Below are 19,282 nucleotides of genomic sequence, written 5' to 3' on the forward strand. Positions count from 1 at the left end.
GCAATGATGCAGATTACTGCTTGTTTTGTGATTTTTTTTTTTTTTTTCCAAAATTCTACAAATAAAAACAAAGTAGGATATAACAAAAACAATTTAAATTGCCCATAATATCTCTTGTAGTTACTTAGTAGCAGTTTAGCACTGTAGAGCCAACTTTCTCAGAATATGGAAACCACAGTATTATGTTTCAGAGACAGAAGAACACAGTGTCTCTATTCTCTGTTAAGGTTTAGAACAATGTGACACATAGTTTTTGTTACCAATTGAGCCGGCCTGACATTTCCTCAAACATTGCATATTGCCTTATTTCTGGCAGGACCTGGATGCCTATCATGAAGATGATGATTGTGGTGAAACGGTAAAGGAGCATTATTACGCTGCTGCCCCCTCTGGTTGGGATGAACCTGGAAACAATGAGGTCCCGGCTCCCTATGTGCACACAGGTACTGAGCCCCAGGACCATCACCATGTCTCCAATCAGAACCGTGGGGACAGCTTTATGTCGTCTGCTGTGTTTGTGTGATAAGAGGAGCGTGAGGAGCTGCAGAAGACATTGATGCATCTAAATATGTATGTGTGAGTGTATGAAGAGACTCATTTCTGCTTAAATGAGCTGGACATGAACTGAGCTCTGTCATGGAAGAGTGATAACTCATGGATGTGAACATTTGATGTGTAGCTATAAACTTTCAAATTAATCCTTTGCAGAGGTAGAGAGTGTTCTGATTTGCCTTTTTTGTTTAAGAATATCTGTGGGACCCAGTAGTCTTTGCTATGAAATAACTGGTAGCAGCTGTGTCGCTTTTTTGATAATTTGATCTTTTTAAATCCTGATCAGCTTGAACCAACAAAAAACAAAATATTGCTAGTGTAAGAGCTACATAGACGTAATGAAATGATTCTTACTCTGTAGATAAGTCAAAGAGCATGTTGTTTTAAATACCATATGCTGTTCAGTGTTGCATCATAAGTTGGACATTGAAATGTGCCTCTACACTGAACTGCATTGCATTATTGAACTGTCGCACACATTATTGTTAATGACATGGTTTGGTTAGCAGAAGCACAATATGTGGGTATTGCATGTTGTGGGGCCATACTGTACACTGTACTTGCCTCCTGTTGTTGGTTTCCACACCTAGTTGGTGTAAAATCAATGACAAACAGGCAACCTGTGGAAAAGCCATTAGCTGCAGTTAGACAGGCACTGAGACGAGACTCTGATGGGATATCAGGGTGCAAACTGCAGCGAGGGGGGTTAACTGCTGCAGAAATGATATGCATTTGTGCTTTGTTTCAGTTATTGCTGGTAACTTTTACATTTTATTTAAATATTTGATATTCTGGCCTGTGAAAATTCAATAATACTCAGCTCTGGTGGAAGAAAACAAATTAAGAGCTAGTGAGTGACTGGACTTGATGCACTGGCCTGTAACCAGCTGCACCACCATTTATTTTTATTTTTTTTTTGCATTCATCCATCATTAAAACTGTAATAAAACGGCCCTTAGTTGCTCAAACACTGAGTAGCCTCTACTGTATTTTTTAGGGATATTTGTTAGTGAAGAAAAACTGTAAACCTTTGTGCCTGTTTTTATTATTCTTCCAACATGCTTAGGTGTATTAGGATGAATCATGTTCATGAAATCCTCTTTCTAGTGAAGGATTAAATAGTTCTTTATGAAGTGAAAACACAGAACCAGCTAATGTTATGTCCCTCCATTATCAGGGTCAAAGGTCAAACAGGTCAGTAAAACCTAATATTTTTCTACCCAAAGGTGTCTTTATGCCAAACAGGTGTTCATTTTATCGAACTACAATTTGAGAGAGGTAATCGATTTTCTCTTTTAAGGAACAATGTTTGTTTTAATCAATTTAATTTTCATGAAGTGTATTTTTGAAGTCATTAGGTTGTTGATTCAATAAACATTTAAACTGTGATTCAGGTTAAATAAATTTACTTAAGTTTTTTTTTTATTGTAACTTGTATTTCACCACAGTTGTAATTCTGCTATTTCACTACATGGTAGTAAGGATGAAGTGAAAGTACAGGAGGATTTAGCACAACAGAGAGCTACAGCCCTGACCAGCATCTTGTCTAATGAAGACAGTACAGAATACTGGCAGGGCATGAGTGGTTTTATTATGAGAGATTACTGTCAATGTGTAACATTTATCAGTAAAGAAGAGGGGAATGTGGAGGCAGACAATTGCAGTTGCACTGCAGCTGCAGTACCCACAGATATCCTTGTGGGGGCGATAGATTTCAAAGGCTAAATCTGCAAGCGTCTTGAGCACACCTTGTACTGTGGCAAGCAATTATTTTCTGCTTCTTTTCCACTTGCCTGACTCATCTTTTTCTATCTTGAGCTGCATTCCCCCCAATTCTGTGCTCACAGGCCCATTTTTAGATCAGCGTGACTCATTTCCACCACCAAAGGAGGCAAAATGTGCAGTCTTGTAGATGCGCAATACAAGGATTACATACTGTAAATCACCTTTCTGCACCACCGACTCACATGTCTAAACCACTTGTGACTTGTAGCTTTTCCATATTCATTGGTACATAGTGCAGCAGTGTCTGTGTGAGCCAGGGCCAGTGCAGATTAGCCTGTGTTACTACAGACGCAGGTGATTCCTGACTAGCAGCCCAGCGTGACTCTGCAGTCCGTTCTCTGTCTCTAATCTGTTCACACAAAGAGAAGGGGATTTCTAAGAAATGCTGAATGTGTAAGGATCTTTTTGCTGACAATGCATTTTGCAGCTGTAAGGCCATTCAAGACTTAACACCAAGGTTGGCACATTCTGCTCTAACCAGTACCCTACCTCTGACTTTGATTTTGTTTCATTTACAGTTGGGAACAATGACTTATGTGAACATGAATCTGTATGAATGTATTTCTAATTTTAGTTGAGCTACAGTATGCTGACTTTGCAATGTACATTAAGGTGACTAATAAGTAAACATCCGGATCAATAAATATGATCTGGGAATTGAGCAGATGTTGTGGCTCTCTCTAATGGTTCACTGTGTATTGATTGAAGGACTGTTACTCTGGTATGGGGTAATGCACAGCCTGGCAGTGAAGTACTCAGTGTAGAGAGGAAACAACACTCAAGTATTTCTGAGGATCAAACAGACTTGAGTATTAATGAAAGGAACAAATTCTGTTCTCATGCTTTGCTAAGGTACATTTTTATAAACTAGCATTGATCTGTGCAGTTGCAGCATTATGGGATTAACAGACTGAATCGGCAGCTAGGCAGTGAGGGAGGGACGAGGCAGAGACTAAACCTCTCATGCCTTCAGTGGCACTAAGCTGGTTAAAAATAGAGGCAGAAGAGAGGGATTGAGAGAATCTATGGACAGAAAAGATGGGGGATTGAGGAAATGACTGATTTGACTCCCTACATAATAGGCAAGAGGGATTTGCCAGGCGACCTTGACTGCTAGTAGTAGTAGAACAGCATGTTAAAACACACAGTGAAACATTAATTATGTATCCATAATGATCCTGAGAGCTCTTTGAACAAACTGACCTGATGGACAAACTCCGCCCAAGTTCGTCATGTGTGTGGCAATGATGAGCATATTTGGCTGTATGCTGTTGGCTTGATTGGTGAGTAGACACACACACACACACACACACACACACACACACACACACGTTTATAAATGCAGGTCTTTTTTTCAGCCTGACAAGGCCAAGGAAACCTTGAATGACCTCAGATAAGTGCTTTAAGAGCTGGAGATAAATAGAGGAGATACTGTATATATATTAGACAGCTACATTTGACAGTCGGATTAAATTTGCTCAAAAGTGCTGCAGCAGTCCTTAGGGTAACCAATATGTAGAGTTGCAGGTCTCTTTTTCAGCCTGACAAGGCCAAGGAAACCTTGAATGACCTCAGATAAGTGCTTTAAGAGCTGGAGATAAATAGAGGAGATACTGTATATATATTAGACAGCTACATTTGACAGTCGGATTAAATTTGCTCAAAAGTGCTGCAGCAGTCCTTAGGGTAACCAATATGTAGAGTAGATCTGAACCTTCAGCACACCAACAATAAATAAACCCACCTGCATCCCCATGGAGATGGCATGCATGTTGTAGGTGTTTAGGTGCTGTTAGTTTGCAAACCTTTACTCTGGTTTTTCAGAAAGGAACTGGAAGTCTATGACCTCCAAAACGTCCTCACCTGTTCTCAGCACCATTTCTCTCCATCCTCTTTTTTTTTTTTTTTTTTTTTTTTGTCCTGCCACCATATCACAATGGGGCCTACTTCTGCAAACACCAGGCCAGAAGGACACCTTGTGTGAGAAGAGAGCAAGAGGATGAGGGAGGTACAAACACTGGCACCATGGTGAGTGGCACTGTCGCGACACCCTCGCAACAGGAAAGGCATACAAGCCTGGAGAGAAATGGAAAGATGGAGAAACCAATAGAGTGGGTGGAGTAGATAAGGTACACAGGCTGTGAAAGAGGAAGAGAGAGAGAAGCTTGGGAGAGTAAAGAGCTGATAAAGGTGGAGGGCAGACAAGGCCAATGGACAGCTGGGAGAAACCTGGCTGAGTGCACATCGGTTCAAATTTGTGCTACTTGTTTCCTCACTTTGAAAACTACTAGGGTCATGGGGTCATTGAAAGTGGTTAGTCACATGCTATGTTGTTAAACTGAAATGAATGAATATTTGACATCATGAGCAGCTTAATTGATATACAGTTATAATGACTTTACAGGACATATTGGGTATTGTCTTTACAAAACTCAATATTAAAATTATTAAAATACTATGACTGAAACAACCAACCAGCTCAAAGAGTACTCGGTATTAAAGCACTTTGTCAGTGTAAGTACAGACAGAAAATAGTGAACGCAGCTTTATATAATGATCTAATTTATGTTTGAAGAGAAGCTTATCAATTTTTGTTACAAACCACTTCCACCCAAATTTAAACATTTGTGTCTAGGAAAAGATGATTGTGTCTATAAGATGGTTGCTGTCAGGAAAGCACAATGCTAATAGTCACAGAGATGAATAAGTTATGATGTGAACACTCTTAAGACATTTTATAAGATATTATTACATACAGTATGTCTGAATCAATAGAACAAAGAGAACTGAGATAGCAGTTAAAATTGAGATAGCATAGTTCACTCAGTGCTGTGTAACTATGGCTGAACAGTGCTACTGTGATCTCGTGGTAATTACAGGACAAAGGCAAATGCTAAATGTCTGTGAAACAGTAGCACACACAGAGAAGAATGATTTACAGTCTGTAGTCATGTGACAGGTATGAGGGTGTGTATTGATCTTCTCATCTAACTTTATACTTTAAGAGAGATAAACATGTTACTAACATTGTAAATTAAAAAAAAAAACATTGCCCATTGTTCTGACCCTGCTATATATGTGTGTGTGTGTGACATTTGCAGTCTGTTTCCCAGGGGCAGTCGTGACACCAGTTGGTTTAAAATGCTGATTAAATTTTTGATGATATTAGCTCATACTGCATCATTCTTTTGTGCCTGTCCCTTTAACTGTCACCACATGTTCTTATTTAAAGCAATGGGATGTCCAACGTGACCTTTAAACGCCTTCCTGGCTGAACTCAAATCTCTGTGCCTCAGGGTTTACCCATAAATTAGTTTCATCCACAACTGTAACTGTACACCGAGTTATTGTCAGCAATGCGCTCTTGACTGGTGTAGAACATCCTTCAATGTGTGTGAGAGGATAGTGTGACAGAAACGGAGACAGGAGGAATGTACATTACGCATTCTTCAACTCACTCTGTTGATTTGTATTTCCTGTACCTACATTCATGTAACATCACAGTTTTTCGCTCTCATTTTTTCTTTGTTTTGTGCTTGTTTACAAAAACACACTGCCATCAAGCCCAGCTACATTAGTGTCCTCTTATACTCCAGTCACTTATGCTAAACTAAGTTTCAGCTCCTGTCCAGTCAAACAGGAGTGTGTCTTCTTTCTCATCCGATTGCAGCGAACAGGCCTGTGGTGCAGATGAATGCTCTCGCTACCTTGTTAAGCAGGTGGTCCGCCTGGTCAAGAGAGACAGAGAGGAGACGGTGTTTTATGACCATTAGTGTCATAAAGTATAGTCAAGTGTGACATATGAATATGTTATGGCAGAGGAGAAATCAGCCTTAATCATCAGAATGAGATGGCAAACGATAGGGTCATAAAACTAGCCTGTAGGGTTTAATGCACTTGGATAATTATCTGTCGTATGCAATAAAAACTGCCATACATGAGTGATGATGCCATGAACACAGCACTAGTTTAGTATTAATCATGTGTAAATATCATAAGGTGGTCTGAAATAAAACTCTGTAGAGAGGCAACCTTTTTTCAAAGACTTTATAAATTGTATCTAATGGCTTTGTTAACGATTAATAAATACTATTCTCATGTTTGAGCATGACTTTACTTGACATTTACTCCTTGAGCTCTCAATTATAGCTTATAGTGTTGGCCTAAAACCTGAGCATGGAGGTTTATTATCATATGAGTTTCCAGGTTGTGATAAACCCCTTTTGGCTGTTATCTTTTTTTATTTAGTGATAATGAGTTTATAAAGTATGAATAATCCAGGGTACTGCCCTGGTACTGTATCTTTGGTTAATGAAAATACCAGATAACTGCAACATCAGTTTGGTTCTGGCTAAGGGATCTTTTTGCCCAAAAATCCAAAATGACAAAAGGATCATCTTAAAACAAAGGCTACGTATATTATCAGCCAAACGTTTAGGCACAATTTGCCATTCAACTTATTGGGAACAGACAAAGCGTGTGTCATGTTGGAGAGGGATTTTTCATAACCTGGCAACTCAAACTTATTACTACTCATCCTCATTAAGACCTACAGATAGACGTGTGTGTGTGTGTATATGTATATGTATATGTATATGTATATGTATATGTATATATACAGTCTTATGCAAAAGTTTAGGCACCCCTTGATAAATAACAGATTTTGGTGATTTTTTATTTGAACAGATGTTAACACAGTTTCTCTTGGAAATGGAAAAAATGCACAATATTTTCAGCAAACAGTGATGCATAGTTACTTCTTATGCCATAAATTGAACAAAAATAAAAAATAAAAACATTATTATGGCATGGTGCAAAAGTTTGGGCACCCTAAGAGTTCCAGAGTCTCAAAGTCTCTCACAAGGTATCAGACCTTAATCAGCTCGTTAGATCTGATGCACAGCAACAGCTGTCATTGGTAAATGCCAATTTCAAAGCTGTACAAATACTTTGACTCTTCAAACCTTGTGCACACACTTGTGGACACCCAGCAACCATGGGTTCCTCTAAGCAGCTGTGTAAGACCCTGAAAATGAAAGTTATTGATGCCCACAATGCAGGAGAAGGCTACAAGAAGATAGCAAAGCGTTGTCAGCTTGCAGTTTCCACAGTAAGAAATGTAATTAAGAGATGGCAGATCAGGGGAACTGTGGAGGTCAAGATGAGATCTGGAAGACCAAGAAAACTCTCGGACAGAACTGCTCGTATGCTGGTCAGAAAGACAAATCAAAACCCCCATTTGACTGCAAAAAACCTGCAGGAAGATTTAGCAGACTCAGGAGTGGTGGTGCACCGTTCCACTGTGCAGCGATGCTTGCACAGACAAGGCCTTCATGGAAGAGTCAGCAGAAGAAAACCTTATCTGCGTCCCCATCATAAAATCCAACGTCTGAAGTATGCAACAGGACATCTACAGAAGCCCGATGCGTTTTGGAAACAAGTGCTGTGGACTGATGAAGTTAAAATAGAACTCTTTGGACACAATCAGCAAAGGCATGTTTGGAGAAAAAAAGGAGCAGCATTTCATGAAAAGAACACCTTGCCAACTATTAAGCATGGGGGTGGATCTATCATGCTCTGGGGTTGTGTTGCAGCCAGTGGCACAGGAAACATTGCACGGGTGGAGGGAAGAATGGATTCCACTAAATACCAGCAAATTCTGGAAGCAAACATCACACCATCTGTAAAAAAGCTGAAGCTGAAAAGAGGATGGCTTCTACAACAGGACAATGATCCTAAACATACCTCGAAATCCACTATGGAATACCTCAAGAGACGCAGGCTGAAGGTTTTGGAATGGCCATCACAGTCCCCTGATTTAAACATCATTGAAAATTTGTGGGTAGATCTTAAAAGAGCTGTGCATGCAAGACGACCAAAGAATATTACAGAACTAGAAGCCTTTTGCAAGGAAGAATGGGAGAAGATCCCAAGTACAAGAATTGAAAGACTTTTAGCTGGCTATGAAAAGCGTTTGCAAGCTGTGATATCTGCCAGAGGAGGTGTTACTAAGTACTGATTGTGTAGGGTGCCCAAACTTTTGCACCATGCCATAATAATGTTTTTATTTTTTATTTTTGTTCAATTTATGGCATAAGAAGTAACTATGCATCACTGTTTGCAGAAAATATTGTGCATTTTTTCCATTTCCAAGAGAAACTGTGTTAACATCTGTTCAAATAAAAAATCACCAAAATCTGTTATGTATCAAGGGGTGCCTAAACTTTTGCATAAGACTGTAAACACCAAACGGCAGACAGGCAGTGGACCTTATTCACTAACATGCGCATAGAAATGTTCTTACCTTGTGCACAAAATAAGTGCAGGAGACATTACCATCATATTCATGACACCAGCCAATTTTGTTCTTTCTATTGTGTGTATGTTAGTGTAAATCAGAATCATTCTAAAATGACAGGCGCATTCCAGTGGTTTGCTTATTTATTTATCCTTTAATTTGTCACCAGATTGTAGCTACAGTAAATTATTAAAAGAAAACCCACTTGACCATATGTAACTACACCTCTACAAAAAAGCTGCTAATTCAAATAAATGACTCAAAATAGTTGAGCATTTGTTAACCATGACTATTGAGAGCCACCCCTGTGAGAGAATCATTCTAAGTTACTCTGATCGTGTGTTTGTGACTGAGTGAGTAAATGAGTAAAACCAGCCAGTCAAGGCTCACATGCATCACAGTGCCAGATGTTTGAATCCCCAGTGATGAGACAACATTTGAAAGACCGAGTGCCTCTTGGGTGCTGGTCCAAACTCTCTCCCCTTCATCATCCCTCATTTAATTCAATCTGAAATCACATTTCTGGGCACATGTGAAACCTTGCTATCTCAAACACAAACACACTGACAGAGACACATCAATACATTCAAATGGCTGCTAAGGAAATATGTAAATAATGATGCTGTCAGAGTGATGAATGATCTGATCAGAGTAAACAAGCCTTGAATCAGTAGCACAAACATGTTAGCATGTGCTAGCGAACATGACAATCTAAAGAATCATAACTTATTATGGCTTACAGCTACTGTATACTCAAGTTAATAATCTGTGTGTCTATTAGCCTGCCAGAGTGTGTTCAGATATTAATTTCAATTTGATCAAGCCTGCAGCCACACCTACAACTCCACATAATCCTCAGGAAAACAGCTTGCCAAGATTTGAATTTATCAATGAAATCTACAAGCACAGTCATCAGGTGTCACAAGGACTTAAACATGTCTCTCTTAATTACTGTATATTCATATCTGTTCCTCTGTTCTGCCATCAACCAAACTGAGTTTAACCTTTTAACATCAGTGGTCCAGGAGTAAGGTAGAACTGATTGACCTCTGCCACTGCCAGTGTACTCAGGCTGAATAATGTTGCGAATACATCAGTAGCTGGTACAGGTGGACACAGCTAACGTTTAGCGCTGCATTGTGCGTTGACTGAAGCGTCACCAGGTACTTAATATGGACTATATACATGGATGTGTTCTTGGACATGTTGCATAATATTTCTAATGTTTAACAAAATAAGTACATAAATAGATTTATTATATAGATTATTAGATTTTTCTTACATCTTTCAGATGTCTTAGTCTTCATCAGAAAATAGAATTTGCTCCCTTATCATATGTTGTCAGTTGTTCTCAGTTGTCATGTGATAACAGAGCTTTCTTCAGGCTTTCAGCTCATGAACACCATGAAGTATTACCGAAAGCTCCAGAGAAAAAAATTAGTATGTGAACATTGAGTTAAGATTATCATTTCTCCAACTGCAATTTCATAGTCAATATATACAGTTTCTAGGAGGCAGGTAGGCAGAAGTGACACATGGACTGGTCAGGGGAAGGATTACAAATGTCTCCTGAAGGAGACAAGATCTCCAGTGTAATTTAGGGAGGAAACCATACTCTCATTAATATCCCAGCAGCAAATTGGACACTCTGGCAGGAGTCCAAAGGTATAGTACACTGCAGTAGTCCAGCCTTGAGGAACTGCATCAGTGAGGGATTAAGAGGGATCTAGCCTAGATGTCCATACTGGACATCTTGTGTGGATGTGAGTGTCCAGCATGTGTGACAGATGAGTAATGTGATGAATAGGGGAAGAAAAGGTGAGGTAGGACAATTAGTAGTTTCCAGGGCAACCTCCTCCAGTCTCCAGGTTCATTTATTACCAGTGAACCTGACAGCTGCCGGTCCCTTTAATATTCAAAATTACACCTCATGCATCTGTAGAATGAGTGTCTCAGTCATGATCAATATATGCAGTACCTGTTATACAGGCAACGTGCCTCTCACAGACCATCAGCTTGCACCCAGAGGGGACAAAGCTGGGGGCAGTAGGAAGCCAATTACCCAGTCACTCACACAAACTCACACACTCCAGGGGAGGGACTAATGTCTGCAAGGGTCTTACAGTAACAAGCACACAGCAACCTCTCTGTCAGAACAGACCTGAGAATAAGGGCACAGAATACACATGCAGTGAGCAAGCCTAGGGGCCAGAAGACAGAAACACATGGACACACACTCATAGACACACAACTGACACACACTCAAAAGACAAATGAACTACCAAAAAAAAAAGCATCCAAAGCAGAGGTATGTTTTTTTTTCTGCTGTTTTACATTTTAGTTATACACTATGTGTGTGTGTGTGTGTGTGTGTGTGTGTGTGTGTGTGAGAGAGAGAGAGAGAGAGAGACAATATTGTGCAATTATGGTGCAATTTTAGAATGATGCCTTGGTTTAAGATTAGGTCAAAGTTAGGGTTACACAAGTAACATGGTTAAGGTAAGTCTCCAAGAAATTAATGTAAGTCAGTGTAAAGTCCCCACTAGAAGTGAAAGCAAATGTGCGTTGTTTGTGTCTGTGAGTGGTCCAGTAGAGAGAGGGACTGTGGCACAGGGTGCGATCCTTGTCTGAGGTAACAGCGATAATGACAACACTGCTGAGGTTGCCTATTGCGCTGGGCTAGCAGTCCATCACATTGACTCATTGGGCACAGCAGCAGTAGGCCCCAGTCACACACACACGTGCCTGCTCAGATATGCTGACGCACACAGGCAAAGAACATATCAAGACACATTACTGTCTTATTTATTTTGGCACCATCTTTCTGTTACATACACAAAGGCTGACACCCACAGAAACAAATATATTCTCACTCCATTATCTGGAACAGAACAGGGTCACATGCAAGCTGACACGTTTGGCGGAGCTACACCATTACTCCTCCTGACATCACTAATGGAGGAGGCCTGGAAGTTTATAATCCATGAGCATATTGTTAGGTTATTGATAGTCAGTCTTTATCTTGCTTTAGTTTAAAAAAGCTTTGTCTACATTTTTTGAAGGGGGACTGGAAAAACATTTTGGAGAAACAGTCTTTAAGACAGTTATTAAGCATATTTAAGTTTAACGATTTCTGCAGTAGTCTACAAGTCTCACTAAATCTGACTTTTGTCTTCTTTCCCCAACTTCAACTGCAAAATTGGTAGCCTAATTATTACCACCTCTAAGTTAGAGCCCTCTTCTTATTTCTCCCTTACATCCTTTCTCATGCAGTGTAAGAGTATGGCATGCTGTCAGTTTAATTTGGACATGCTGACGTTTGCAAGTCTGTCACAGAGGGAGAGAGAAAGGAAGAGAGAAATGCACTGAGGCAGAACTACGCAGCTGAACTTTTAATCCTCTTAGTGCCTTTAACTATCTCTGTACATCTTACTATTTATTGTATTTGTCTGGCTTTGTGGAAGAGATTTATAAATTTTTACATCATGGTTGTGTGAATTTTCTCTTGCTCTGTGCTTCCTCCACCCTCCCTCAACCCCTCTGTTCCTCTCCTTTATCTGCCCCTTCAATGTGCTGTTCCCTTTCCTCCCTCAGCCCCCTGCAAGGTCGTTCCCAAGGACGGCCTGCTCCCATGCATGCCCTGCCTGATTGGCTGATAGGTATTAAAGGGCCGGTTCCCCTGCCGAGCACATGGCTCAACTCAAGCTCTGCTACAAAACTGTCTCATTCCATCACCTCTGAGGCTGCTTGCTGTAAGTGTTACACACCCTTACTGGCTCACACATTAAAGCAGCAGTGAATCCAAAGACACCTTCAGTTAACACAAAATGCTGACCCACTCACCTTCATAAACTGTCTTGTTTCTTAAATCAGGTTGAGGCTTCCTCCTGTATTCTGCATGACAGGTCACAGCATCATCTGAACTAAGCAAACCTTTTCCTTTACGATAAGGAAACATGACACACTACAAGCTCAGCAGACCTGAAAAACACAAAGCAAATGGCTTTGGAGTAGATTGACAGTCAGCAAAATGGCCACCACAGTGAACAGGTTTAGCCAAATGAACTGTCTGGACCTGTAAGAGGATTTACTGGTGGTTGATGAAACATGATGAGTACCATTCTTAAAAGATCCTAAAAATTTAGTTCACTGCTTAGTAGGTTTTACAGAGTCCATCAGTCACCATTCGAGGTGAAAAGCTAATCTGTTAATTTGCTGAATAATCAGTGTTTAAAAGCCTCATCCTAGTGACCCCATTTATAAAGCAATTTGACATTTTATCTTATTGTGAACAGTATGTTATATGAAGTCGAACAAACATAGGATTCAAACTACCCCTGGAGGCTACTGAAGCTGCACTACAGATGACTTTGAATTTTTCAGATGCTGAACATGAATCTTGAAGGGCAGTGTGCTGTGCTAAGTATTTGTATAGCACTGAAACAGTTATATCAGTGGCATTAAAATTTTAATGGCAGACCTCAGCATATTAGTGTTCATGAAGTCTTAATGGACGTTTAAGTGTGCTTTAAGTGCACACTAAGAATAAATACCTACTAAAAGGCGGTTACATAAAATGAAAGGCAAGTGGATGGATGCTTGCTTTCTAATGGCTTTGCAGACTGAGAGCCTTCATTAAATGCTCTTTAGTTTCACTCATACTGTAAGTCTTTCGATCATTACTCTGTGTTTACTAAAAGATGTTGGGCTGAAACTACTGACCCAAGTACAAGAAAGCAGCTGATGATCTTTCAGGGAAATGCATTAGTAAAAGCCGCCTGAAAGCAAAGAACAGTCCAACAATCAAATTCACTTAGACCAGAAAACATTTTTGGAAGAGTGCAGATCTGCTTCATATTAGAAGCAGTTCCCAGTTCTTTGTTTGCTGTTTGCAGAGATTACTCAGACTGGCTTGTATTTTGAAGCTAAAATGTAGGTGGAGTGGGTAAAAAGAAAACTGTGTTAAAAGCAGGGCAGAGCAGGGCTTTGCTGCAGTGGTAATGGTGCTGAAAGGACAGCTACCAGAGACAGAGGGGTCAGGGAGATCAGAGGGAGGAGGGGAAATACTTTAGAACCAGACGAACTGGCAGATTGAAGAAGGAGGTGAGTAAACATTATTGGCAAGTTGAAGCCATGTGTATATTTGGTTTGACTGTCTCTTGAATGTGTGTCTGTTATGTGTGCACTCAGGTGTGTCCTAAAAAATATCACCCTACTTAAGACATAGCCTTCCTCTCCTTCCTCTTTACAGTATGCTTTCTCAGCTTCACTCTTTCTGTCTGTCTCAAACTGACATGCAAATACATTTTTTCATGGTGGACATTTTGGTCTGGCATAGCAGGAAAAGCACAGGTGTAGGTAATAAGGAAAATGACTACATTAGGCGCCCCAGGTCAAGGGCCTTATATGCTATGCATGCAGACCTAGTGGTGATTTACGGGACACTCAAATGGCATGAAGCCGTCTTTAATGTTATCATTAACAGCTGGGATTTTCCTGTAATGAGCAGTTCAACTGTTTGTTTGAATTAAGGACTATTGCCAGAAGAAAAATACTGAGTTCATGAGTTCGAATCTCTTAATGTAGCCCACAACGGCACCAAAGGGAAATTTTCAAAAATGTGTTCACTTATATTTTTCATTTTATTCATTTCTAACTGTTCTGGAAATGTTATTTGCTGTTTCAAAGTCATCTGTACACTTCCAAGAATAAAATTTTAGGGAAGAAACACTAAATCCTAAAGGCCCAATATGCCTATACCCACACAGGTGATTTAAATTATTCTGGTTGATTAGATGTTGCCTCAGCACCGTGTAGCTGTCTAGATGATTTAACACTCCCTTGCTCTCCATTTTCTTATTTTTATTGCACTAAAACAAGACGAAGCTAAAATACTGGAAATACAAATAAAATATTTGCCATGTGTATATTTCTGATTGCAGAGCAATAACTCCCCCCAGTTTTATAGAACCACAAATTCACAGAGAAAACATAGAGTACATAACCTCAGTGGCTCTGATGGTAGCTACAGCCCTGTTGGCTGCTATACTGACATGAGCATAATTAAATGCAGTAGGGCCGACTGCCAAAGCAAGTTCACAGTGGTTTACAAAGTGAATTTAATCACCTTTATTGATGATAAAAGATTATTAAAATGTTAACACCTCATAATAAATCGCTCAAAAAAATAAAACAACACTTCACAGTATGACACCGAGTCAGTTAAACTTCAGGGATATCAATCTGTCCATTTAGGAAGCACAAGTGACTGTGAATCAGTTTCACCTGCTTTGGTGCAAATGAAAGTGACAACAGCTGCAATGGAGAGGCCAAACCAAAACAACCCCCAAACAGAGAATGGTTTTACATGTAGTGGCCACAAACAAATGCTCTCTCCTTATCCTTCCTTGTGTTTTGCTAGTATTCTTGTCACTACTGGTAGCATGAGGCAGCACCTGCAGCCCAATCAGGTTGCACAGGTAGCCCAGTTACTCCAAGATGGCACATCCAAACATACAGGTACAAGAAGGTTTGCTGTCTCCCAGCATAATCTCATGAGCATGGAGGAGATACCAGGAGACCAGTTGTTGCACCAGAAGAGATGGACAGTGCTATAGAAGGGCAACAGCCTGGCAGCAGGACTAGTATCTGCTCCTTTGTGCAAGGAGGAACAGGAGGAGCACTGCAAGAGCCCCACAAAATGACCTCCAGCAGCTACCAGTGTGCATGTTTGTGACCAAACTGTCAGAAAAGGACTCCATGAGGGTAGCATAAACACCCTCTAGTATGACCTTCGCTCAAAGCCCAGCACTGGCTCTATTGGCATTTGCCAGAGAACACCAGAATCGGCAGGTCCTCCATTGGTGCCCCGTTCTATTCACAGATGAAAGCAAGTTCACACTGAGCACATGTGACAGGTGTGAAAGAGTCTGGAAATGCCTTCGTGAACATTGTGCTGCCTGTAATATTGAACATGATTGGTTTGATGGTGGCCCATGATGGTCTGGGGAGGCATATCCTTGGAGGGAAACACAAACCTCCATGTTATAGCCAATGATACCCTGACTGCTGTGAGGTACCAGGATGAAATCCTCAAAGTGTTGTAAGTGTTGTCAGACCTTACGCTGGTGCAGTGGGCCCTGGGTTCTACCTGGTGCAGGTCAATGCTCAGCCTCATGTGGCCAGAGTGTGAAGGCAGCAGCTCCTGGATGGTGAAGGCATTGATACCACTGGCCCTCACGTTCCCCTGACCTAAATACAATTGAGCACCTATGAGACATTGTGTAATGGTGCATCTAATGGCACCATGTACCAACAGAGATTGTCCAGGAGCTCAGTGATGCCCTGATCCAGGTCTGAGAGGAGATCCCCCAGGACACCATCCACCGATCCATTAGGAGCATGCACAGACATTGTAGGGAGTGCATACAGGTACGCGGGGGCTGTTCACACTTCTGTGTCACATCATGAGTGATGAAATTCATGCAACTTGGATGAGCCTGTGATTTCAGTTTTTCACTTCGATATTCACTGTGATTTTGAATCCAGCCCTCCATGGGTTGATGATTGAGGTTTCCATTGACTGTTGTTACGTCATTTTATTTTAAACAAATTATACAGTGCACATTAGTAAAGGGTTTCAACCTGAATAATTCATTCATCAAGATCTGATGTGTGTTCCCTTAATTTTTTGAGCAGTTTAATGTTAACATAAAATATACAGTAACAGCTGGATGTAATGGTAATAGTGAATGCCAAATAAAAATCCAAAAGGCTGTTTTTTTAATGACTTCAGTCACTTTCATGTGTTGCTTCACTTTTGGTTGTCTGATTTTTCTGTAAATAAACAGAAGTCACTGATAATGGCACACACCCCCTTTTCTAGTTGCCAGTCATCAGCCTGTGTTTTCAGTTATTCTGCAGACATGAATGGATTTTGATTTCAGACAAACCTACATTTACAGCTTCTAGTTTTCCCTTCACTTTTGTTCAAGCCTCATCAAATGTTCTGGTTACAGCCTGTTCTAGCCATTCTTTGCTTCCCCCTCACCCTTTCCCACACATCTGCCATTCCATGATAACCGGCTGTCATAACCAGGCATGACCAGTAAACAGGACGTCATACAAGGGGAAAAGAGCGGCAGTTTATGGTGTCACTTTGTTATGAGTCTAACTAGAGCCTCTAGTGGTTGAAAAGAAACTGAATAGCTTTAAGTTCATATAATGGTCAGAATGTAGTAATCGCAGTATCACAATACTGCTCTTACTAAATATCTCAGTTATGTAAACTGAGTATAGGCAGCTGACACTGTCTGGATTTTTGCTTCTGCATACCTCTCAGTGACATATGCGGATGCACAAGAAATCCATTATAAATTCGAATTACACTGAAAGTCAAACATGTTTGACTTGTCAGTTTGGAATGAATTTCTAACACTGCAAAAGGTACTACACTGTAGAACTAAATCCTTTTAATGTTGTTACCTATCCTGGCATCTGAACACAGTCAGGTGCACATCGAGTTTCATTTCAGGACTCAGTGCCAGTAGGATTTAACAGGCTGTCTGAACAGAGTATCATCTGTGTAGTAAACCCTTAGTAATGGAATTGAAGCTCTCACTGGAATTTGACTTCGCATTATGATGCTGACTGTGTAGGTTTTGGTGTAAACAGGAAATTAAAAAAAACTGCCTGATTGTAGGAGCTTACAAATATCAAAGCTAGCGCACCTATAACGCACCTGTTGCTCTCAGATGAGGAAAAACTTCCTTCCTGACTTCTCAGCTTTTGTGTTTTACTAGTGTCCTTGTCACTACTGGTAGAATGAGGTAGTACCTGCAGCCCAATCAGGTTGCACAGGTCGTCCAGTTACTCCAAGATGGCACATCCATACATGTAGTCACAAGAATGTTTGCTGTGCCTCCCAGCACAGTCTCAAGAACATGGAGGAGATACCAGGAGACAGGCAACAACCCAGGAACAGGACCAGTATCTGCTCCTTTGTGCAAGGAGGGACAGGAGGAGCACTGCAAGAGCCCTACAAGATGACCTCCAGCAGGCTACTGGTTTGCAAATTTCTGACCAGACTGTCAGAAACAGACTCCATGAAGTTCTGGCATCCTCTATTACAGCCCAGCGCCGTGCAGCTCGATGGGCATTCACCAGAGAACACCAGAATTAGCAAGTCCTCCATTGGTGCCCCGTTCTATTCACAGATGAAAGCAAGTTCACACTGAGCACATGTGACAGGTGTGAAAGAGTCTGGAAATGCCTTCGTGAACATTGTGCTGCCTGTAATATTGAACATGATTGGTTTGATGGTGGCCCATGATGGTCTGGGGAGGCATATCCTTGGAGGGCCACACAAACCTCCATGTTATAGCCAATGATACCCTGACTGCTGTGAGGTACCAGGATGAAATCCTCAAAGTGTTGTAAGTGTTGTCAGACCTTACGCTGGTGCAGTGGGCCCTGGGTTCTACCTGGTGCAGGTCAATGCTCAGCCTCATGTGGCCAGAGTGTGAAGGCAGCAGCTCCTGGATGGTGAAGGCATTGATACCACTGGCCCTCACGTTCCCCTGACCTAAAAAACACAAACCTCCATGTTATAGCCAATGATACCCTGACTGCTGTGAGGTACCAGGATGAAATCCTCAAAGTGTTGTAAGTGTTGTCAGACCTTACGCTGGTGCAGTGGGCCCTGGGTTCTACCTGGTGCAGGTCAATGCTCAGCCTCATGTGGCCAGAGTGTGAAGGCAGCAGCTCCTGGATGGTGAAGGCATTGATACCACTGGCCCTCACGTTCCCCTGACCTAAATACAATTGAGCACCTATGAGACATTGTGTAATGGTGCATCTAATGGCACCATGTACCAACAGAGATTGTCCAGGAGCTCAGTGATGCCCTGATCCAGGTCTGAGAGGAGATCCCCCAGGACACCATCCACCGATCCATTAGGAGCATGCACAGACATTGTAGGGAGTGCATACAGGTACGCGGGGGCTGTTCACACTTCTGTGTCACATCATGAGTGATGAAATTCATGCAACTTGGATGAGCCTGTGATTTCAGTTTTTCACTTCGATATTCACTGTGATTTTGAATCCAGCCCTCCATGGGTTGATGATTGAGGTTTCCATTGACTGTTGTTACGTCATTTTATTTTAAACAAATTATACAGTGCACATTAGTAAAGGGTTTCAACCTGAATAATTCATTCATCAAGATCTGATGTGTGTTCCCTTAATTTTTTGAGCAGTTTAATGTTAACATAAAATATACAGTAACAGCTGGATGTAATGGTAATAGTGAATGCCAAATAAAAATCCAAAAGGCTGTTTTTTTAATGACTTCAGTCACTTTCATGTGTTGCTTCACTTTTGGTTGTCTGATTTTTCTGTAAATAAACAGAAGTCACTGATAATGGCACACACCCCCTTTTCTAGTTGCCAGTCATCAGCCTGTGTTTTCAGTTATTCTGCAGACATGAATGGATTTTGATTTCAGACAAACCTACATTTACAGCTTCTAGTTTTCCCTTCACTTTTGTTCAAGCCTCATCAAATGTTCTGGTTACAGCCTGTTCTAGCCATTCTTTGCTTCCCCCTCACCCTTTCCCACACATCTGCCATTCCATGATAACCGGC

The 19,282-nt window shown here is 41.0% G+C and overlaps 1 protein-coding gene and 1 long non-coding RNA gene across 2 annotated transcripts in view; one reads left to right on the forward strand and one right to left on the reverse strand.

Moving 5' to 3' along the window:
* The window catches only part of LOC109966235 (nectin-2), a 74,174-nt gene extending 72,647 nt beyond the window's left edge, over nt 1–1,527 (forward strand). The window contains exon 10 of the mRNA XM_020610935.1: nt 317–1,527. Coding sequence (XP_020466591.1) covers nt 317–523 — 207 coding nt within the window. The 3' untranslated portion in view covers nt 524–1,527. The remainder of the gene's footprint in view (nt 1–316) is intronic.
* Nucleotides 1,528–5,067: 3,540 nt separating this feature from the next.
* The window catches only part of LOC109966236 (uncharacterized), a 17,622-nt gene continuing 3,407 nt past the window's right edge, over nt 5,068–19,282 (reverse strand). Inside the window, exons 2-3 of the long non-coding RNA XR_002275739.1 lie at nt 12,479–12,616; nt 5,068–6,065 (exon numbers count right to left, since the gene is read on the reverse strand). This is a non-coding gene — a long non-coding RNA (uncharacterized LOC109966236). The remainder of the gene's footprint in view (nt 6,066–12,478; nt 12,617–19,282) is intronic.

Source organism: Monopterus albus, unplaced genomic scaffold, assembly GCF_001952655.1.
Source record: "Monopterus albus unplaced genomic scaffold, M_albus_1.0 scaffold107.1, whole genome shotgun sequence".
In the NCBI taxonomy this organism is placed as follows: domain Eukaryota; kingdom Metazoa; phylum Chordata; class Actinopteri; order Synbranchiformes; family Synbranchidae; genus Monopterus; species Monopterus albus.